The sequence below is a fragment of the Bubalus kerabau genome, chromosome 6, assembly GCF_029407905.1.
Source record: "Bubalus kerabau isolate K-KA32 ecotype Philippines breed swamp buffalo chromosome 6, PCC_UOA_SB_1v2, whole genome shotgun sequence".
Taxonomy (NCBI): domain Eukaryota; kingdom Metazoa; phylum Chordata; class Mammalia; order Artiodactyla; family Bovidae; genus Bubalus; species Bubalus kerabau.
Genome location: NC_073629.1, coordinates 89,501,059 through 89,524,877, shown reverse-complemented (window position 1 = coordinate 89,524,877; position 23,819 = coordinate 89,501,059). Strand labels below are relative to the sequence as shown.

Here is a 23,819-nt window from a genome sequence, read left to right as displayed (position 1 = left end):
TAAATTTATAAAAAGGAGAGAGACCACTGCTGGGCACTGACAAGAACATGGGCCTTCGCACCATGCCAGGCTAGAGTTAGTGCCTGGCTCTCTAATTTGTTGGTCACTTGGCCTTGTGTAAATTCCTTTACTTCTCTATCTCAGCTTCCCCATCTGTTTAATGGGAAAAATAATACGTAGCTGAGTTCTTAGGGGGTTGAATTAAATGAGACCAAACATGTAAAAGCAGCTAGCCCAGAGAATATGATCTCTTTATCTCCTTAAAGACCAAAATTCATAAAAATGATTCATTAAGGGAAAGACAGTGTATTTCTGAGTTTACCGAATCTGCTTGACAACATTCATGCTCTCACTTTCCAGAGTAATACGAGCATCCTTTCTCCTCTGTCATGAATTATCCTGTCTAAATTATCTAACAGTGGCAGCTTCCTGACAGGGCCAATTTTTAAAAATATGTTGGTTTTGAGCTATAAATTGATTTCTTATTGTGATAAATTAAAATCCAATATCATCCAATAAGACACTGAACATACAGAGGCCCAATTTTTCCCCTTAGATGTTCATTCTCTTTGATATTAAAATGGATCTGGGGCAGCTGTCAGGCTGTTTGAAGCCTGAACATTGAAGCAAATGAGCAAAGAGTACGGAGTTGGTAGAGACAGAAAGAGAAAAAAGCACAGAGGCAGGAAGGTAAAGTGAGGAAGAGGAGGGAGGGAAGAGGATGCTGTCCACTTTCTGTTTTGTGAGCAGCAGGGAGTGACTCAGATCTGTCCTGAGAGATGTTCAAACCTAGGTGCTCTGCACATCATTTAATAAGAGGTTCAGGAGCCACTTCCTCTCTTTGGGTTCTGAATTGCTTCACTTGTAAATGACTCACTTGTGGGTGAGTCAATGCCTAAGGGACCTTCCATCCCTGACACCCTAGGACTGAGGAACTCTGAACCACGTACATATTTCTTTCCATGCTCACTGCCTGCATGGCAAAACTAGCATCTTTGTTTGGTATGCAGCATCTTGGGCTCCAATATCTAGCCCAGACAATCAGTATTTTGTTATAAGTTTCCTTATTCACTACTTTCTCTTCCTTCCTTTCCTCTTTCTTTCCACCTCTCTCTGACTTCCTCCCCTCTCCCTTCCTTCAATGTGCCATTCACATCTCTGTCACTTGCCAGGACCTGTGGTAAACCCTGCAGACACAGCAATGGATGAGACCAGGTACCTCATGGAGCCTGCAGTCTGATGGAAGCATGAGTAAGCTCATTCTGATACGGACCACCACGTGCTATGAAAAAGGTGAGCAGAGGATGATGCAAGATGCATATGATAGGATTTCTTAATTCTGAGGGGAGGACACAAGAAAGCCCATATCAGAGAGAGGACAATAGATTGTTATTATTATTCTATTATTAATAGAACTCATAATATAATATTATTTAATATCTAGAGCTTTTTACTATAACAGGCACAATTCTAAGTCTTAAGTGATTAAATTAAATCACAATTTAAATGATTAAATTAAAAGTGATTAAATTTAATCTTGCACCAATCCTAAAACATAGGTGCTTTGATTATCCCCATCTTACAGATGAGCAAAAGAGGTACAAAGTCATTCATAAAAACCACTGCTTTATGACTACATAGCTGGGCATGAGCAGATCCAAGGCAGCTCCTTCCGCTCTGTCCAGTCTCTGCTGCCAGTACCACAGTGGTGAGGACTGTGGGCTGTAGATTCAGACAGACCCAGTATGAATCCTGCTTGGAGAATGAAATGCATAAAGCACTTAGTTTAATAAAGTACCTGGCCCAAGAAAGGTCTTGATACGTGGTCACTATTGTCCTGTGTTGCTGTTCTTAGTGTTGTTGACATTACTGGACCTTGAGTTATTCACTGAGTGATGAAGGGCAAAGGGATGTGCAGAGTGGAGGGGTCTCCTTGAGCTAGTCCTGAAAGCTGGGCAGTGTGTGGTGGGTACAAGAAATGGCAAGACGGGACCCACAGATTCTGCTCATGCACAGATGATGCTCCCAGATCTGCTACCTTCCACTGAGCAGGGGGTGCACTGCACAGCTCTATGGGGAGCTAGTCATCACACAGTCATCAAAAATATGTTTAATTATTGCAACCATTTCCCAGCGAAAGTCATCCCAGGCAGTGAGCCTTAAAGAAAGGGATTTTCCCCTGATTTGCACAAAGGCAACTTACAGGTCAAGGATGACCTTACAGTCATGTACTTACCTCTCTGTATAACTAGTGCAGCTTCAGGGCCATAGAATACACTGAATAATAACTGAGCTGTAATGGACCTGATTCAACCAAAGCTCTTTGGTCTTACATTCCAGGTCTCCCAACTGGGCCCTGCCTACCTTCTCAGTTTTATCTCATTGATAGCAAACTCACATCCTCCAATCCAGAATATCTGGCCATCTCTCTTCTCCAAACCTGGCCTCCTTCATTGCTTTCTCATTCTAGGGCCTCAGTAAACACTTCTCATAATTCCCTTCATCTGGTCACTCACTGGTCCTCTTATGTCTTCAACTTCAAACTCTGCCCATTCTTCAAGGGTCAACCCTCTGGTCCTATATCTTTTTTTTTTTTTTTCAGATGGAAGACATAATTTCTTCTTTTGAACTCTCATGATCACTTTGCATTTTTCTCTTGTTACTCTTGCTTTCAGTTTTTAATTATATATGTCTTACCTCCTAGGTTGTAGATTTCTTGAAGAAAAGGTTTCAGGCTAGTTCATCCCCACCCAGCATGTAGAATGTCCTTTTCCCTTAATAAGTATTTGTGAAATGAATAAACCAAAGAAAATGGCAGAATGATCTATACACAGATTCTTAACTTTATCTGATGAAAAATCTCCTTTTTATATAACAGTATCTTGTATCTTACTGTATTGTCTGGAAATGATTATATAATCTAACTACACACATAAAGTTTAAGCAAATCAAAATGTCCTAATTAAAACGCAAAGGATAAATAAGACGATTTCTGATCAAAAAATAATGTGTTTCTATATATAAAGGCTTAGTTACAACTGCAAACGAAGAACATAATGACAATGAGCCTTCTTATAATTAATGAATAAATTTTGGTTTAAGAAAGCATTCAGCCATCACTGACTCAATGGACATGAGTTTGACCAGACTCTGAGAGATAGTGAAGGGCAGGGAAGCTTGATATGCTGCAGTCCATGGGGTCACAAAGAATTGGACACAACTTAGCAACTGAACAGTAACTTTCCTTTATATTTGACATTTTTAAAGAAGAGTCAAATAAGTCCAGATAAAAGGTCAGTTTTCATTCCAATGCCAAAGAAAGGCAATGTCAAACAATGCTCAAACTACCGCACAATTGCACTCATCTCACACGCTAGTAAAGTAATGCTCAAAATTCTCCAAGGCAGGCTTCAGCAATACGTAAACCGTGAATTTCCAGATGTTCAAGCTGGTTTTAAAAAAGACAGAGGAACCAGAGATCAAATTGCCAACATCCACTGGATCATCGAAAAAGCAAGAGAGTTCCAGAAAAACATCTACTTCTGCTTTATTGACTATGCCAAAGCCTTTGACCATGTGGACCACAATAAACTGTGGAAAATTCTTCAAGAGATGGGAATACCAGACCACCTGACCTGCCTCTTGAGAAATCTGTATGCAGGTCAGGAAGCAACAGTTAGAGCTGGACATGGAACAACAGACTGGTTCCAAATAGGAAAAGGGGTATGTCAAGGCTGTATATTGTCACCCTGCTTATTTAACTTATACGCAGAGTACATCATGAGAAATGCTGGGCTGGAGGAATCACAAGCTGGAATCAAGATTGCCAGGAGAAATATCAATAACCTCAGATATGCATATGACACCACCATTATGGCAGAAAGTGAAGAAGAACTAAAGAGCTTCTTGATGAAAGTGGAAGAGGAGAGCGAAAAAGTTGGCTTAAAGCTCAACATTCAGAAAACAAAGATCATGACATCTAGTCCCATCACTTCATGGCAAATAGAAAGGGAAACAGTGGCTGACTATTTTTTGTGGTTCCAAAATCACTGCAGATGGTGACTGCAGCTATGAAATTAAAAGACGCTTACTCCTTTGAAGGAAAATTATCACCAACCTAGACAGCATATTAAAAAGCAGAGACATTACTTTGCCAACAAAGGTCCGTCTAGACAAGGCTATGGTTTTTCCTGTGGTCATGTATGGATGTGAGAGTTGGACTGTAAAGAAAGCTGAGCGCTGAAGAATTGATGCTCTTCAACTGTGGTGTTGGAGAAGACTCTTGAGAGTCCCTTGGACTGCAAGGAGATCTATCCAGTCCATCCTAAAGGAGATCGGTCCTGGGTGTTCATTGGAAGGACTGATGTTGAAGCTGAAACTCCAATACTTTGGCCACCTGATGCGAAGAGCTGACTCATTTGAAAAGACCCTGATGCTGGGAAGGATTGAGGGCCAGGAGGAGAAAGGGATGACAGAGGATGAGATGGTTGGATGGCATCACCAACTCAATGGACATGAGTTTGAGTAAATTCCAGGAGTTGGTGATGGACAGGGAGGCCTGGCAAGCTGTAGTCCATGGGGTCACAAAGAGTCGGACACAACTGAGCAACTGAACTGAGCCGAACTGTGAACATAATAGCTAGACATGGAACTGATAGAGCTTTGCCCTATTGTAGACTTAATATGAAGAGCAGTCACAGGGGGGTGGTTTTCTAAAGTGATGACCAACTCTTGGTAAGTTTCCAACAAAACAAAGCTCATCTTTCTGTTTAGTTGCACTCTGCAAAATGCACTATTGTGAATATGAAGTTACTTTTTTATTTGTAGAGTTGGGTTTTACATTCAGATAATTATAAATAAAATTTTCACATACATGAAAGTGTGGTAAGGCATTTAAATTCATGTAGCCAGGAAATGTTTGTGTGTGTGAATGTCTTGTACATTGTGGAGTGTCTAGCATCCTTGCCTCTAGTGAATTCCTATATCAGCACCCCCTTCCCCAAAAGTTGTGAACACCCGAAATGCCTACATTAAGTTCCAAAGCAGCCCTTATGGGTATGGAACCAGTCAAGTGGAGAATCTCTGGGGTAAAAGAAACAGAACAAGCTTAGGAGTTACAAATGTGAATTGAAACTCAATTTCTGCTACTCAGTGTAGCCTCAGGCAAGCCACACACTCTACTTATATTTTAGATGACTCATCTGTAAAACTTTTAGTCACTCAGTCATGTCCAACTCCATGGACTGTAGCCTGCCAGGCTCCTCTGTCCATGGAATTCTCCTCCAGGCAAGAATACTGGAGTAGGTAGCCATTCTCTTCTCCAGGGAATGTTCTCAACCCAGGGATTGAACCTGGGTCTTCTACATTGCAGGCAGCTTCTTTACTGTCTAAGCCACCAGGGAAGCTCCATCTGTAAAAGGAGGGTAATAAAACCTCGAAGAATTGTTGGGTATCAAATGAGACAGGATCACGAAAGCCTGTCTACAGACCTGCTATAGACCATATGGTCTTGCTTAGAGGCTAATCATCATATCCAGTCCCTGAGTGTCCTGTGTACTGCTTCAGCAGCTCTCAGGATGACACGGGTATTCCAGGTCCCAGCATCCTGCTTTGTAGCCCCTTCATCCTCCTTGTCTCCCTCCCTAGGACCACTTTCCTTTGCTCCACCTCAGCTGCTCTCCCCAAGTCCATTCCAAACATTCTGTTAGAAATAAAGGGAGAACAGTCCTACTTTTGATGAGATAGAAGCAAGCGTAATATCTGGTTTTCACTGAAGAATAAGAGATTAAATCAGTCCTGAAATGTAAGTGCAGCCATTGCATTTAAAACATCATCACCCCTCTATTATGAGGGACAATATTCAATTTTGAGCCACTCTCCACCTCTCCCGTGTTACACCCTAGTTGTTCTGCGTACACCTGCTGATTCATGATCATTAAGTCATTTTAGTTTGTGTGCAATAGGTACTACCGAGCACCTACTATGTGGACTTCAAGTGCTAACCAGATATATAAGAGTGATGAACAAAAATACACAGCCTTGTTAACCTGTGTGTTGATAGACATGTTCAATAAATATTTCCTGAAGGAAAGAATGAACACATGTGCGTGCACACACACACCTTTCTCCTTTAGACATCTGTGCATTTAGACATACATTTTTCTCTTCCCTTACTTGCTTATCTGGTCCTCTCCAATTCACTCCTCCATGGCTAAATCAGTGCGCCATTTTCTGTGAAAACTTTCCTGATTATCTCAAGCAAAGCTCTATCTGCATCCCCTGAGTACTGACGACTCCATTCACACCTGTGTCTCAGCACGTGTCAGTTCATTTTGTGAGTCTGGTTTCACCACCAAACTGTGAACATCTCAGGGACAAGGACACATCTTCTTCATCTTTGAATCCCCAGGAAACAGAGCATCATGCAGCACAGAACAAGCATCCCCTGCGGTCCTTCCTGACCACATGGTGACCAGTGGGTACCCTGCCAACATTCTCCCCACAAGACAGTCCCATGGTAACGCCACCCCTAGTATCTTCACTCAGGAAAGCTCATTAAAATGAAAGTGAATAATGATGACAGTGGAACAGGGATAATGCTGGATCTGCTCTCATACATATGAAAGGAAATCACTTATAAACTTTGAGATTGCTGTGGTCTGCTGCTGCTGCTGCTAAGTCGCCTCAGTCATGTCCTACTCTGAGCGTGCACTTAAATTTCATACGCTGAAATTCTGATGGCATTAATATTAGGAGGTGGGGCCTTTGGAAAGTGATCAGGTCGTGAGGGTGGAACCCTGATACATGGGATTAGTGCCCTTATAAAAGAGGCCCTAGAAAGCATCCTCCCCCTCTCCCTCTTACACCATGAAAGGACACAGCAAAAAGGCACTATCTACGAGAAAGTGGGCTCTCACCAGATACCAAATCCTGGGACCAGGATCCTGGACTTTCCTGCCTCTAGAACTGTGAAATAAATGTTTGTTGTTTATAAGCCACCTAGTTTATAATGTTTCTGTTTTAGGAGTCCAAATACTAAGAAAAATGTGTAATTATTAGTTGTGCCTTACTAGCACCAAGGTCTTTGGACGGGACTATCTGCGTTTGAATCTCAGGTCTGCCATTTGAGAACTGTATAATTAAACTGTTTGGGCCTCAGTGTTCTCATCTGTAAAATGGTGCTAATAATAGCACTTCATAGAATTCCTGTAATGTACATAATATGCATAAAATGATGCGCATAATAGTGACAAATCAGTGCCAGCTAAACTAAGTGAACAAGCTTTGTGACTGGCAACAGAATGTGGTATTATCTTGAAAAGTTGAATCAGACCACTGCCCTCTATCCCGAGAAACAGACTTAACTTTAGGCTCCTGCAATATTTATGATTTTTAATGGCACACATAATAATAATATGGTAGAATAAAATTGTAAATGAGGAGAGAAGAAAGCTAGTGAGTTTCCCTGGAAAGACGTAGGATTTGGGATTGGAAGGTCTGATTTGAGTTTCCAGTCAAATCAGGAATAATCCCAGAATTTCAGTTTCCTTATTTGTGAAATGAAGATGACATCACTCCTGCATTGGTCTGCTTTGAGGACCTAGTAACGTACTGACATGAAATCATTTCTACTCCTAATTTGCTATTGTTCCTACTATTACTAGTAACAGTGAGCTCATTTATGACATTTTCTGCATTCTCACTGATACTTTTGATATATTAGCAATACCTAGATATCTGAGCATATGGACAGCTTTTGATATTGATTTATTTCCTGCAACATACTACTAATAAAATTTACTCACATAAGGATTGGGATCAAGAACCCCTTTGAAATTCAAGACAAGGTGTAAATTGCTGCAAAGGGTCTCTTTAATTGGGATCAAAACATTTTTGACAGCTTTTAGATTTTTAAAATTCTAGCTATTGTCACGTTCTGCTAATGTTTCTTTTCTTGGTTTTGAAAAAACTAGCACAGCCAAGCTTGAACAGGAACACTTCTGACATGATAAACAACTAAAATTTGTCATTCCAAATGAAAAAGACCCAGTTTTCCACTTCTTTGCTAAGTAGGACAAAACACCACGGAGACTCTTATTCTGCAAAATTCAGTTGGGTCTCTGCTGGGCAGTGACAACAGTTTAGTAAATTGTTCATGCTCAAAACCCTCCAGTTATCTGAAGATAAGTCACATCCAATAGGGATGGATTTAAAGGAGAACCGGACGATCAAAACTAGTCTGGGGAATCAACTAAGATGTGACTTCGGTCAACACCTCATCTTCTACTTGACTTCCTTCCACAATATCTCCATCGTATGACTGTTGCTTGGATCCTCCAAAGGATGGTGTGCTCACTTGCACAGAAGGTGGTCCATCTCAATGCTGAACAGCTCTGACCTGTGGGAAACTCTTCTTCCTCATAAACTGAAACTGCTTCCTAGAAACGTCTATCACCAAGTCTTGGTTCTGTTCCCTTAGTCACACAGAACACTGAACAAGTCCTTGGAGAGATCAACCCTACTAATTCAGAGTGCCTTGCCCCACACTCACCTCTACTTCAGGCTTAAATGTTCAGCCCTCTCTACCAGTCTTCCCTAGACTTGTGTTAAGACAAATGAACAAGCTATGGTTGCAAAAGCCCTAAGGTAAGAGCCTAAGGTAAGTCAGCAGACTAAGTCAGACAGATAACATTTAATTCTGCCTTCATCCTGAATCTCTACTAGGATATGACATTTTTCTCCTCCACAAAGCCAAATGGCTTTTAGCCGAAATGATGATTTTTCAGGTATTTTTTTTGTGTGTGTCCAAAGAAAGAATCAAAAATCACATTTCAAGGTTTGGTGGTATCTTTCTTTGGGGCCAGTTTAGCCACCCTTGAGTGAGGATTTAGATAAAGTAAAGAATATAAATTACCTCTACTCAATAGCTAAAGTTTGGTGATTAGGACTATTTGATGGTGGGATACTTGATGGAATAGCAGGACCCCAAAACACAAGAATAAAAAGTAAGATAGACAAGATCAAGTATCTGATACTCTATCCCTGTCATTTCTGTCCCTTTGGTGACGCCAGTGTCATGGTGATGGGCAGGTGTGGACTTGGGAAGACTGGAGATGATGACATATATTGGGGTATATGAATCCTTGTGAAAGTATCTCTCAGTTAGGCATGATCCACATTACTTCGTTCCCTCCCATGAAGGATGATAAAGGATGAATAATATCCTTCAAGTTTCTACAATTCCAAAGCTCTCTGCCCTCTGTGTGTTACCCAGGATCCCAAGAGGCCATGGCGTGTCTGTGCTATTACTAATCAGGAGTAACCTTTCTTCAAGAAAATAATTTTTTTTTTTTTTACTATTGAATTATCATCCTACTAACCTTATGGTCTCTTAATATGAGTCAGAACAAAGGGGGAAATTTTGTAATGCAAAATGACAAGGTTAAGTAGCTTGGTTAATGAGTATTGTTTATACAATGCTTGATAAACTACCTGTGAAGTTCATAGGAGGTGATATAAGTGGAAGTATGTTTGAAGCTATAAAGCACTGAGTGAATAAAAGAAAATCATGTCCATCTGACTCTTGCTCTCTGGACAAAACAGATTATAAAAAGCTTTTCTCTTTTTCCCTTACCATCAACTAACAGGGTCAACAATGCTAGGCAAGTCCTGGGGATAAACCTAGGAGCTAATTGCTGCCAGGAGGTGGATGAAAATACAAACCACATCTTCAGTGGGTTCAACAAACAGATCAGCCCTTACATTTCCCCATCATGCAGTAATAGATTTTTTTTTTTTTAACATTGAAAACTCCATTTATTCTTTTTGATGACACCAATTGCAAGGTGCCACAGGTTCAATTCAAGAGAGTCTGAATGCTTTGACCAAGTCAAAAGACCCCCGTACATCTCCCTCTAGGACGTATGTCATTAAAGTTGCCAACACACAGGAAATTTAACTTAAACTGCCACATTACCCACTGCTCTTCAAAGCACATCAATCTCCCATTGCATTACCAGGACTGTGTGACACTTTTATCCCAATTACACTGTAAGAAACGCGGTGCAGTCATACTGTGACCAAGTCAGGGAAGGGCCTCCCTTTGATGAACGATCACAGTTGATCAAGTTTGTCAGTTGCTTTACGTGTTTTTATGCTTGTTTGATATTCCTGCCTAGAAGAGCGGAGGCTTTTAAGGGCACATCTGTCAATGGATTCAATTTCACCATGCCATGTGATTCTTTTACTTACCCCTGTCTTCTCATCAAAGATTTTGATTCCTCCAAAGGAGACGGTTAAAAAGATTTTCTGTTTGTGTTCTCCTTTGGAACGAGCGCCAGCAACAACGCCCTGTTGAAAAGAAGGATGTGTTTTTACTTTAGTGTTTTCATTTGAAAATTCCTTCTGGTCCCAAAGGCATGTCAGATACCATGAACGAATGCCACCAATCATGCACACTCTTTTTCCTCCCCACTTCCATTCTATCTTTCCCAATGGGCTTGCATCCTCTTGATGTTTTAGGGTAACACTTGTCCTCACTGCTCAAAAACTGTATAAACAAATATCTGAACTTAAATTCATTGGGCAAACCAAGATTTACAGAGTGCCTACTTTGTGCCTAGATAGTCAGCTCAGAATTTGAGATCCTAGGATAAACACAATATGGTTTTCTTGTTAAGATCTTTTCTGGGTTTTGTATTAGATATGGTTTTAACCTTTTAAATAAAGATGAGTCATGGGATATGTTCCTAAATGTGATTTTAATTTCATACTTCTGGAAAAAACTTTTCATATGAATTAATTATAGAGATTAAAAAGAAAAGAAAAAATATTGCCAGACTGCATGTCTCAAGTCTGTTTAGAAAAATGTGATCGTCATCTGCCTATGGCTTGAGTCCTTACCCACACATTTTGTATGTTCTTCTACCATTTTCCCAATCATTCTTGTGCTTTCCAGAAAAGCACCTACCAAGAGCTTCTATTTCTCAAAAACCTGTTTCCACACTTTACCAATTTTTTTTGTAAAATACTGAAGATATGTGTATGAGTCAATTAGAAGGTAAATGTCACAAAAGGTGGGTATGTTACTCTGCTCACGATTCTCTCTCTAGTACCTAGGATAGTCCCTGGAGGGTGGGAGGCATTTAAGAGATTATTATGATATGAATGTGCTATCAAGAGTCCCCTCCAAAGTTGATACAATGCAAGTTAAGAGTAAAAACACTTGCTTCTTAAATTAGCCTCTGTGGTGGCCAATTATAGGCAAGCACAGGCTTCCCTTGTGGCTCAGCTGGTAAAGAATCTGCCTGCAATGAAGGATACCTAGGTTTGATCCCTGGGTTGGGAAGATCCCTTGGAGAAAGGAAAGGCTACCCACTCCGGTATTCTGGCCTGGAGAATTCTGTGGACTGTATAGTCCTTAGGGTTGCCAAGTCAGATACGACTGAGAGGCTTTCACTTTCAATTCACTTTTCACGGGCATCATTCTAGGTAGGGTACAACTCAGAGGATGAGGACATTCAGGGGCTTTATGCTCTAGGACTGTTGCAGACTCTGCATTAGGTGTTTTGAAGCTTCTAACCCCTTCATCCCTTCTAGCTTCCACAGAAGGGGAGATTAAGTCCATCTTTCACCAGTAATCATGCTGGGCTTTTTTCAGAGTAGGAAAGTCTAAAATAATAATGATTTCATATTCCCAAGAGAAAAAAGTCCTTTGCGTTGTTCTTAGCACAGCATGTTATGGAACAGAGTCAGCGGTATGACCAGCACAAGGAAGGAGCACTCTCTTAAGGTTGTGTGATTATACTCACTTTGGGTACTGGAAATAGTCTATGGAATCGAAACATCTGGATTATACTTCTGGCTGTAATCTTGGACAAATGACTTAACTCCTAGCTCTACTTCCTTGAATGTAAATACTTCTCTTGCATGTTTGAGAAAATGAAAACGCATGGAAAGTGCCTAGTACAGTGCTTGGTACACTGTAGGATGTCATAACCAACCCTTAGCATTTGTGGCCCAGTTTCTGTTTGGGAACCAGTAACAAGAAATTCACTCCCTCGGGAGTCACTCATTCATCCTCGGGCACCTCTGACATACAGATGTACAGAATGTTAGAGTCACAGGAAACCTTCAAAGTAATCAGTCTAAATTTCTCAACTGACATTTTTCTTATCGAAAAATAATGTTCGATAAGCTGGGTAGACAGTTCCAAGACAGTACAGAGAACTGGTTAGAAAGTTGAGACCACACATCCACTTTCAAGACTCTTGGTGCAAGAGTCATTACTTCCTTACATCTCTCTTCATTCTAATAAGCCCAGATTTCTTTCCTGTAATCCTACCTGGTGTTCCTCCTTTGACCTTTAGGGATGTACCCACTGACATAAGATCCCTCCTCCAGTGACTGCCCTTTACATAGTTACAGGGTGACTTACTCCAACCGAAGCCCTCTGTGTTTTTAACCCCTCCTCCTGTTCAAAGGTCTCTAGATTCCTCAATGTGCTGCTTGCTTTCCCATAAATTCACTGAGAGATGGTTTTATGGCCATGGGAAAAGGCTCAGAGTATGCTTTTGCAATCCCAGGGGTAGTTCTTATTTCTCTTCAGTGTCACCCAAGCAAAGATGCTGTCTCTGACCCTGCCACCCTCCACTCCAAACTGCATCTGATCTTTCTCCCTGCATCTTTTTCCCTTATGGTACCCTCTGGCATACTGTATATTCATTTGTTGACTGCCTCTGTCCAATAGGACAAAAGCTCAACGGGCACAATGGGAACTCTGTTTTATTCATTCTGTGTGCCCAGTGTCAAGAATGGAGACTGGAATAAAAAAGGCACTCAAACAAGTGAAGTGACTCTCCGCTCACTCAAGTAGTGAACAATCTAGGTTTTGAATCTATGAAAACCTTGACTTTGAAATATGTGTTCTTAGTTTGATTTGGAGAAAAGTAACTGATGCTGCCATCCCTCTGCAGCCTGACCTTCAACTTCAGGATCCAGAAGTACGAAAAAGAGAGAATAAGAAGTAGCCCTGTTATAAAGAGAGGCATTGGAAGGACTGTGGCAATGGGCAGGGAGCCTCTCTTTCTTGTTTGAGTCCTTCCAACGTGAAGATATCACAGTTCCTCTAGTCATAAAGAGTAGCTTCAACGACCCCATCTCCGAAACAGTCCTAACAACCCCCAGCTCTTGGAATTACCTAACAACAAACAGCACTAATTCCCAACACACAGTGATGCTGACTAGCTAATGCTCCCCTTCACTTCTTGTTCCAAATGGTTCCAAGAATTCCCTGGTAGAATGTGGCTGCAGATAAAGAGGGATGGAAAGAGCATGTTTGAGAGCATTTCTGCTTGGGACTGCTGTGATACAGCTTCCCAGGACAAATACAAAAGAGGATGATGCACGTGGTACAATCTTTGGGGAAAATAAACTCCAATTTTACCAAGCACATTTCTCCTGTGAGACACAACCCTGAGTCAAGCCCTGAAAAAACTACTTGAAGTCCAAGTAAGTCTGCTGCCAGACAGCCTGCCGCAGGGTCACACCTCCCCATGGTGTTTTGTAGAACTGACAGAGGATCAGGTGACAGGCCTGGTTGGAGAATTAGAAGACACAGATGTAGGTGTCTTTTGGGGTTTCTGTGTTTAGCCACCTGGCCTACGAAGTCATTGTTGGGAACCTGGAAATGAGAGTGAGGTGTTTTCTGGGTATCTACCAAGTGGAAGGAATTCTCTTACATGTGACATAATTTAGCTCACCCCACAATCCTAGGAAGGAAGAATTACCTCCCTTATTTTACATATGACAAACAATAAGGTCAGGGGGTCAAGTGACTGCCCCAAACCTCGAGGGACTAAAAAGACATAGAGGGAATTCCAACAGCAATCTTTTGAATTTTAATGTTAGGGTCCCTTCCTATGGCAGGGTTCCATGGGGTAGCATGGATGAAAAAAAGGTGGAACCCCCAGCTTCCAGATGCAGTAGTGAAGGAGAACTCAAAGTGCGATTACTCGTACTTTTAACAAGAGCAAACCGCACTTACTGCACTTATCACGGGGTGCAGCAAGCAGGGAGAGCTAGCAGACTTGACTGCCCATCACCACTGGTGCCAATCCTGATACTGTGAAGTGACGCCATGTGCTGGGTGCTGTGTGAAACGACTGATGCAGGCATCTCTGAGGGAGTCACACTGAGGTAGCATCTTATTGGAGGAATGTATGCACACAGACGGGGTCAGGCACACCAGGCAGGATGGACCTGTCCAGTCAGGGATTGCCACTGGAGTCCGATAAGATGCTGCATAGGAGAGAACTGAAACCTCACGCAGCGGGGTGCATGCCCATGATGGGATGACTGTGATCCCCAGGGAACACGTCCAGCAGGCGAGCCCACACAACAGGCTGCAGGCCTGAAGTGCTGAAAATCTAGAACGCTATTCCAGAAAGATCCATGAACTAAACCTGGTCTCCAATCTCAGCCCTAGGAGTTAAATCAGCTCTGCAGTCTCTGGGGGGAAACTCATCGTAAGTTTCACTTTTTCCCAGTTAAGAAGGGAATACAGATATCTTCCTCGCTTTACACCCAGAGACTGGGCCCTGAGCCCTGCACTTTCAGGTCCTCTGAGCATCCCGTCCTCTGGATTCCACCAAAGAGGGCACGGATAGGACGTCAGAGCGGGGGAAGTAGAGAGGTCCGGGTGTTTCTTTTTGCTTCCTTCCCATCCCTGTTCTACAGTCTCCAGCAGTAGCTATATTTGTGTTTGGCAAGGGGACTTCCTCCTCAACCCCACCTATCTGGGTTCCAGTTAATACATCTCTCCTTGGGGTGGGAACAGCTTCTTACTGTTTCTAGTTTCTGGTGCCTCACCAGCCCATTTGCTACCTTAACCACCCTGCATGAGTTGCTCCTTCATTAAAGTATCCTCATCTGACCTAGCTGGGGTGACTGTTTCCTATAGGACCTTGACTAATACATTCACTTCAGGCTCTGCAATCAGTCTTCTAGGCACTGTCTTTATGAGACACCATTTTGCCCAATACCTCTGAGAGGTGAGTACTTTGTAAGTTAATGATGGGGGGCTACCGTGTAGTAGCTTACAGGTAGGGGTTTAAAAATCTAGCTGGGCAACCAAGATACATTTCAGTGCAGATACAAAACAGAATAGAAGGAAGCACTTAACAATATCCTATCAAACACGAGACATCTGGAGATCTGGGTATGAATTCTGGGCTTATTCCAGATTAAAATGAAGGCTCTGGGGCAAATCCTATAACTTCCGTGAGCCTCAGATTTCTTACTTACAAACAAGGAGGCTAATAGCTACCTCACAAGATCAAAAGGGATAATATATATAAAAGTGTTCTGTTGACTAAATTAAAATAAAATGACAATGAAGCTTCGCTGGTAGACAGGCAATGGCTCACGCAAACTCACATTATGAATCCCCTCTTAAATCTCTATAATCCAAGAGAAAAACTTCTACAACAGGCACCAGCGTCAGAGAGTCTAGCAAACAGAATTTTTTTTTTTTTTAATTTCTCATATGGCCTGACATGAACAAGTGGGCCTTTTTTCAAGGCTAACAGACATTTTTTACTTCTTTGTCTTTCTTTCCTGGGCCGGTAGCCAAATGGAGAATCGATCATTTATGTTTCTGTGCTTCCTAAAGGAACACCACTGGGAGCGGAAATGTCAACATTCTTCTCTGCAACTTGCAAATAATGAAAGACAGTTGTCTGGAAACCAAGAACTCTCCTCAAGTTCAGAGCATCTGGCAGGAGTGTGTTATGGTCAGACCAAGCCTCAGGGGTTTGGGGACCACTTGGTTACAAGGGGTGACAGGTGGGACACTTTACTGCAGGTAACCAAGACACACACACACACACACACACACACACACACACACACACGAGCTTAGCAGTCATAACCAGGCTGGTCCAGCTAGCCTGTGTGAATGTTAATCTTTAGGGAGAACTTCAGGGCACAGAAGCCAACTCCTGCCTCACACCCGCTGAGACCTCTATGCTTCTATGGAGGCAGATGGCCAGTGAGGTGGTCTATGACTCACGCCTGCTGAATGCTATCTATCAGGATGCTGAGTGAGGATGCCTCAGCCTCTTTCTTGTCCTCAGCAGACTTGTAGCTCTGGGTGAGAACCAGTCCCTGGAGATTTTCTTGATGTCTTTTAATTCATATTTGTCAAAAGCACATCTTCACCTGCCTGGCCTCATACTCAGTAAGGACCAACTTCACCAAGAATTAAGGTCCTGGCCTTTATCCCCATCCTTGATTAGAGTCTCAGTGGGGAAGCAGGCTTGGCACAGTCTCCTCTGGGTTCTCGCTCTAAAATCCACCTGCCGGTAGAGAGGGTGAGTTCTGAGGTGATCTCACACCTGGGTCACAGTGCTGCTCTAGGGCAGTGGGGGGTGAACAGGGAGGTCTGCAGTTAGCCAACTGTCCCACAGACCCACTGACCAGCCTGTCTTCTTCAAAGATGCCTTGTGGCTGTGTAGCTGTATCATGTCTTCCAGACCAACATTTATCAGTCATAAAGCTGAAATTTAGAGTTCTTCCTGTTGGACTCCTTTGTCTACTTATCACCCAGATTTGAATTTGGCAGAAGAAGGGGGCTCATTATTAGACTGTCCTAAAATCTCATAACATCGTTTAATTATTCTTTTCATAAAAAGATACATTAACCTCTTCCAAGGAGGCAATCTGTGAACTCGTGATTTTAACATCTTTTATACATTTTCTGGTATGCCTTCTGGTAGATTTATAAATATTAAAATAAAATTTGCTTTGTAACAGCTTAAAAAAATAAAAAGAAAGTAATGGATACAGTTTAGAAAATTAAGAGTTTTTAAAAAGAATGATTCCTATAGCTAGACTACAAGGAGTCTTAGAATCTGATACACATGTTAAAATAAACCATTGAGAAAATGTGTACAATATAAACAAAAATAATAACTGTGCCTTATTAAACATTTATCAAAGAAAAGGCAAAGAGTTCATTTTATAGACACTGTTCCATATAATATTACTAGGCACTTGGCCAGCCTTTTTTTCCTTCCCTTTTTCTTACATTAAAAAAATTATATTGACCAAGTTGTATCCTCAGGGACTACTTGAAAATATGAAAAAAATGTATATGATGTATATTATTAGGTATGGAAGAAAACAAGATATGAAACTATAAATGGTCATTCAAATTACACTACATATATGCATATGATTCACATATATATACACAAATGTATATAAAAATACAAAGACTGTTAATAACACAAAAATGTTGATATTGATTTTCTTTGTGTAGTGCGATTATAAGTTAATTTTCCTTCTTACACTTTTCTGTATTTTCAAACTTTTTACACAGCATTTTTTTTGAATTCTATAATCAAAAAAGGAATTAAATTATAGATCTTAAGTGTATATGATACTCATAGATTTCTTGTTAAATAATTTTTCTAATATTTTATATTACTTTTCTTTAAAAAAGAAGCACAGACTACATGGAGACTGGAATCTGGGAACAGACAATATATGATTTTGTATGGTTTTAAAGGCTACTTAATAATATAATTTTCTTATTTTGTATATTAAAATTTTTCCCAATTTCTTAGATTTCTCAAGGAAAGGCTTCTATAAAGCATTTAAAATCAGAAATCTCTTTGTATTATCTTCAAATACCAATATCTAATTACACATCACTTAAAAAAATATTTTCCCTTTATTATAAGGTATGTGGGGAATATTAATAAAAATTACAAGGAGACCCACCTCCCAGAATAATGGAAATAAAAGCAAAAATAAACAAATGGGACCTAATTAAACTTAAAAGCTTTTGCACAATGAAGTAAACTATAAGCAAGGTGAAAATACAGCCTTCAGAATGCGAGAAAATAATAGAAAATGAAGCAACTGACAAAGAATTAATCTCAAAAATACACAAGCAGCTCAATACCAGAAAAATAAATGACCCAAGAAAAAAATGGGCCAAAGAACTAAACAGACATTTCTCCAAAGAAGACATACAGATGGCTAACAAACACATGAAAAGATGCTCAACATCACTCATTATCAGAGAAATGCAAATCAAAACCACAATGAGGTACCATTTCATACCAGACAGAATGGCTGCTATCAAAAAGTCTACAAACAATAAATGCTGGAGAGGGTGTGGAGAAAAGGGAACCCTCTTACACTGTTGGTGGGAATGCAAACTAGTACAGCCACTATGGAGAACAGTGTGGAGATTCCTTAAAAAACTGGAAATAGAACTGCCTTATGACCTAGCAATCCCACTGCTGGGCATACACACTGAGGAAACCAGAAGGGAAAGAGACACGTGTACCCCAATGTTCATCACAGCACTGTTTATAATAGCCAGGACATGGAAGCAACCTAGATGTCTATCTGCAGACGAATGGATAAGAAAGCTATGGTACATATACACAATGGAATATTACTCAGCTTTTGAAAAGAACGCATTTGAATCAGTTCTAATGAGGTAGATGAAACCGGAAGATGTTATAGAGAGTGAAGTCAGAAAGAAAAACACCAATATAATATATTAATGCATATATATGGAATGTAGAAAGATGGTAACGATAACCCTATATGCGAGACAGCAAAGGAGACACAGATGTAAAGAACAGACTTTTGGACTCTGTGGGAGAAGGCGAGGGTGGGATGATTTGAGAGAATAGCATTGAAACATGTATATTATCATATATGAAATAGATCGCCAGTCCAGGTTTGATGCATGAGACAGGGAGCTCAGGGCTGGTGCACTGGGATGACCCTGAGGGATGGGATGGAGAGGGAGGTGGGAGGGGGGTTCAGGATGGGGAACACATGTACACCCGTGGTGGATTCATGTCAATGTATGGCAAAAAGCACTACAATATTGTAAAGTAATTAGCCTCCAATTAAAATAATAAATAAATTTTAAAAAATTACAAGGATGAATAAAATCAGTTTTATTAACATAAAATCTTTCATCTACCATTATATTAACATAAAATCAAATCTACCATTCATCATATGGTAGGATATAGAAAAGTTATTAAAAAATAAAGTAGAAAAATCTATAACATTGAGTGACTGTAGGATTTGATGATTTGGTACTTTTATTTTTGTTGGAACCACACAATGAAGATACAATTGAATTAAATGTGATATGTTTTTATCATATCAATAACTGCAAAACATGGAGTAGCAAAACACATCCACATAGGAGATGCTTAATAAATATTTGCTAAATGAGTGACATATCCTCCCAATATATAAATGCAGTGAGTCACCAGGATACTAAGTAGTATAGCAGTATGTGAAGAAATAAAAATAGGTTTACCAGAGTGATTGTAATCATTTTTCCCTCTTGGTCATATCAAATGTGCACTGTTTAAAGCAAAATGTTGGCACGGTACCTTGAGCTTCATCATCGAGTCTTGGCATAACTTGTCTCCCCGAGCTGCGGAAACCTCATCAATTCCAATCAGTTTGGCCTTGTACCGGACCCCTTCACCTTTAAACCTCTTTATCAAAGTGGCTTCACTGCGATCCTGACCTAAAAAGAAAGAAAGGCAGGATTTGGATATGTAGGTGTTCAGGACCCATTGACTTTAAATATCCACAGTACCAAGACTGGTTCTCCGGTTTACCTAAGTTCAAGGAAAGTCAAATCATTGGATCACGTACAAAAGAATGATGACACTCCTGGATGCAAATTCTGGCTCTATCCTTCCAAATCCTAAAGAAGATTACATAATTTTCTCTAAAATTGTGTTTTCTCAGGCAGAAACAAAGAAAAAAATGAAAAAGTAACCAACCACAAAGTGGCATTAAGATTAAAAAGAGCCAGATAACACATATAAAATACCCAATATGGAGTCTGATGCACACTAGATTGTCAACAAATGATCATTACCCACTACAAGTTTATGTCTGACACCCTTGTTAGAAAAGTATTAGCCCTGAGTCTCTCTGGTATTTCCAGCATTTAAAATGACTTTGGCCAGGGTCCAAGACCCTCCTTACACCCAATTCTATGGGCCGTTTTATAACGAGGCTCCAGAGTAATTGTTTTGTATCAAGTAATGACCCAGGGTCAATTATCAAAGAATGGTTTTACAATATCTCTTCTGTTAACTCATGTGTGCACAGAAATAAGCTTCCACACTCCTTGGTACGGTGCCCCCATAACTTGCAGTGGGATTTCCCAGTAATTATTAGCATAATATTTTGCTAAGACATATCAACCAGAAGTTCAAACACATTCACATAAAATAAAGACAGTAAAGTTACTGTGAACAGACCATGTGTTTCTTGTGAGATGTTTCATAAACTTTATTCCCATTCTTCACAACTCAACCATATCCAGCTCCCAGATGAAGGTCACGGAATTAAAATAGCCTGTCCATATTCACACAGTCAGAAGAAACAGAATATATAGGAATTCTAATCTCTAACGTCATCAAATGTCCATCAGAGGAGTCACAGGTTGGGGCATTGCTCCTGTGGTTCTTTTTCCTTTTCTTTTTTTTTTGGGGGGGGGTCACATATGGGATCTTAGTTCCCTGATCAGGGATCAAACCTGCACCCTCTGCACAGAGTCTCAGCCACTGGACCACTAGGGAAGTCCCAATCATGCGGTCCTTAAGCCTGGAATGCCATAGGTTTCTGATATTCATCTCCTGGAACATCATGGACTTCAGCTTCTGATACCTCCTCCATTAGGCCTTCCTTCATCAGTTGGAAATTTAGAGCTAAGGATATCAGAAGTAATTCAGCCCATTTCTCTCTATCTACATGATGCACATATTGAGGCCCTTCCATTAAGTGGGGCTGAGAATTATTTGAGGACATACTTAAAACAGAAAAAAAAAAAAAACCCACAACAGTAATAGCTAACCACTGTATGATGCTTTTCTATTGACAGAACACGGCATGCATTTCATTCATTTATTCATTCATCCCTTACTGAGCAGCATCTCTGTGCCAGATGCTATTACTCACTGGCAATAGATGAATGAAACAAAGTCTATGCCCCTAGAGGCTCAAGTTTTTGATGACTGCAAACAAAAATGTGTAGTGTGTTATGCTAGGTATACAAGAAGGCAAAAGCTTTACAGCCAGACATCCTCATGTCAAATCATGGCTCTCACTCGTAAGTCAACTAAGCTGTCTGCTGAGCCTCCATCTCCTAACTATTGAATGAAGATTAAATATTCACTTTCAGAGTTATTATGAACAGTAACTTACATGAGATAGCACATGAATAGCATGGATTCACATGGTAAGTTCTCTATACACGGTAGCTGCCGCCCCTGTTATCAGCTCAGTAAAAGAAGCACCTAGAAGATACCATTCTGAGAGCAGGAAAGCACAGAGAAGGGGTGTCTGCAGAGTTAGTCCTGGACCTGTCATCCCCAAATCCCACTTGATATTTTTTCCACCACACTATTGCTGACTCCTGGTATATTGAAGTCTCTGAATTAATTCCATTAAGCAAATATAACACATGGATGATTTGTCTGAATGTGTAATCAATGTAAAAATTAAGCCTCTGGGATCAGTGAGGGCAGATGTCAGAGACTAAAGCTAAGAACAAAAAGAATAACATTTGCCATGATACACCCTATACTGACATCTAGCTGTGGGCACTGCAGGTCACCTCTCCCTGCATTGTTAAACAATATTTGGTAGGAGTGGCCTATGGTTTGATCTATTTCTTGGGAAGTTTATCTTACTCTTTCTTCAATTCCTGACACTATTTCAATCACTAATGACATCTCTTTGACTATCTGGAACTTCTTCTAAAGTTTAACTATAATGGCAATACCAGGTAGTATTTATCATGTTATGCACTGCATATTATATGCCTCAATTTGTTTAGTCCTTAAAATAATCCTAGAGGTAGGTACTGTTATTCAGATCTTACAGACGAGGATCTAAATTGAAGGTCTGAGAGGCCAAGCAACTTGTACAAACTCACTGAGTGGGACCTGAACCCAGATCTGTCTGATGCCAAAGACCATACTTGCGGTTTGCTTATGTTCTATGTCTTCAAGCTTGTCCTCTTAATTATAATGATTAACTGTTCCTCATCTATCTGACTTCCCTATAAAAGTGTCAGTCACTCAGTCATGTCCAACTCTTTGTGACCCTATGGACTATAGCCTGCTAGACTCCTCTGTCCATGGAATTCTCCAGGCAAGAATACTAGAGTGCATAACCATTCCCTTCTCCAGGGGATCTTCCCAAACCAGGGATCAAACCTGGGTCTCCCACATTGCAGGCAGATTCTTTACCATCTGAGTCACCATGGGAAGCCCTTGAGATGATACTTATACAAAAACTCACCTCGCCCAAATCTGTTGATCTTTAATATACTGGCAGCATTAAAACACCATTGGAAAGATGGCTTGAAAATGGAACACACATATTCCAGACTCCAGGTCATGTCCCAAAAATGTCCATAAGTCAGATACAAAGACAGCCTTAAGAAACATTTGTCAGGGCACAGAGCTCTGCTGAGGAGCACACTTTGTAAGAGGAGGCAGAGCGAGATCAGGTGAATGAGGGCAGAGATTAATAAGAAAATATTAGGCCATTTAGAGGAAAGTAGAGAGTCCAATTTAGATTAGGACCCAGGGCCAAGCTAATTTGTATGAAGGGCACTTATGCAGTAGATAATCCAGTTTCTCATTAAATGCTCCACCATTAAAAGGGTAATTTTTCATGAGCACATCTTGAGCGAGGTCTCAGATATATAAGTTAAGAAATAAATAACAGATACCAGAGCCATAAGGCTATTCCTTAGGAGGCACATGACTTGAGGGTGTTGAAGGGAGGGTCAATCTTCATGCATCTGAAGTCATCATGAATTCCCAGCCTAGTCGGCTGAAAGTACCACTGACCCTCTGTTTTCGGATGGGCAAGAGAAAGGCCATGTGTTTAAGGAAAATCATCTATCATCAAGCATTTATGATATCAGTCACTGAGCCAGAAGTTTTACATGCATTTTTTTATTTAATCTTCATACCTGCTTTTTGAGTTTGTCTTTGTCATGAGCCCTATTTTATAGAAGATGACACCAATGCCCAAAGCCAAGGGCATTGCCAGAATTTTTTTAGGTAACAGCTTTGTTGAGATTTAATTCCTATACCATTCAATTCGCCATTTTAAAGTATACAGTTCAGTGGTTTTAGTACATTCATAGTTATACAACCACCACTGGTAGCTAATTTCATAACATTTTCATCAACCCAGAAGGAAACCTTGTCCTTGTTAGCAGTTATTCCCTATCTTCCCCAAACCCATCAGCCCTAGGCAACCACTAATCTACTTTCTGTCTCTATGGACTTGCTTGTTCTGGAGGCAATTACATTTCACACAAATGGGATCATGTAATATGAGGTCTTTTGTGACTGGCTTCCTTCACTTAGCATCACATTTTCAAGATCATTCAATGTAATAGCATTTATCATTATTTTGTCTTTTTCTTTCTGAATAATATTCCACTATAAGGATATACCACAACAGTCGCTGGACATTTAGCTTCTATTTCTTTGGTATTATGAAGAATACTCAGATGAATTATTTTTGTACCAGTTTTTATATAGTCGTATTTTTCAATTCTCTTAGGATTATACCTAGGAGAGAAATTGCTGGGTCATACAGTAACTCTGTTAAACTTTTTGAAGAATTATCAAACTGTTTTTCCAAAGTGGTTCTACCAGTTTAAAATCTCACAAAGTATGAGGGTTCCAACTTCTCCACCAGCTGTTCTTGCCAACATCTCTTATCGT

General features: G+C 40.5%; 1 protein-coding gene across 42 annotated transcripts in view; it reads right to left on the bottom strand.

Annotated features, from left to right (window-relative positions):
- Positions 1-23,819, bottom strand: part of DAB1 (DAB adaptor protein 1) — a 956,508-nt gene that overhangs the window by 139,501 nt on the left and 793,188 nt on the right. For all 42 annotated transcript variants that reach the window (XM_055585728.1, XM_055585758.1, XM_055585759.1 and 39 more), the window contains 2 exons: positions 19,437-19,576; positions 10,252-10,350 (listed from right to left, as the gene is read on the bottom strand). In XM_055585728.1, coding sequence (XP_055441703.1) covers positions 10,252-10,350; positions 19,437-19,576 — 239 coding nt within the window. The remainder of the gene's footprint in view (positions 1-10,251; positions 10,351-19,436; positions 19,577-23,819) is intronic.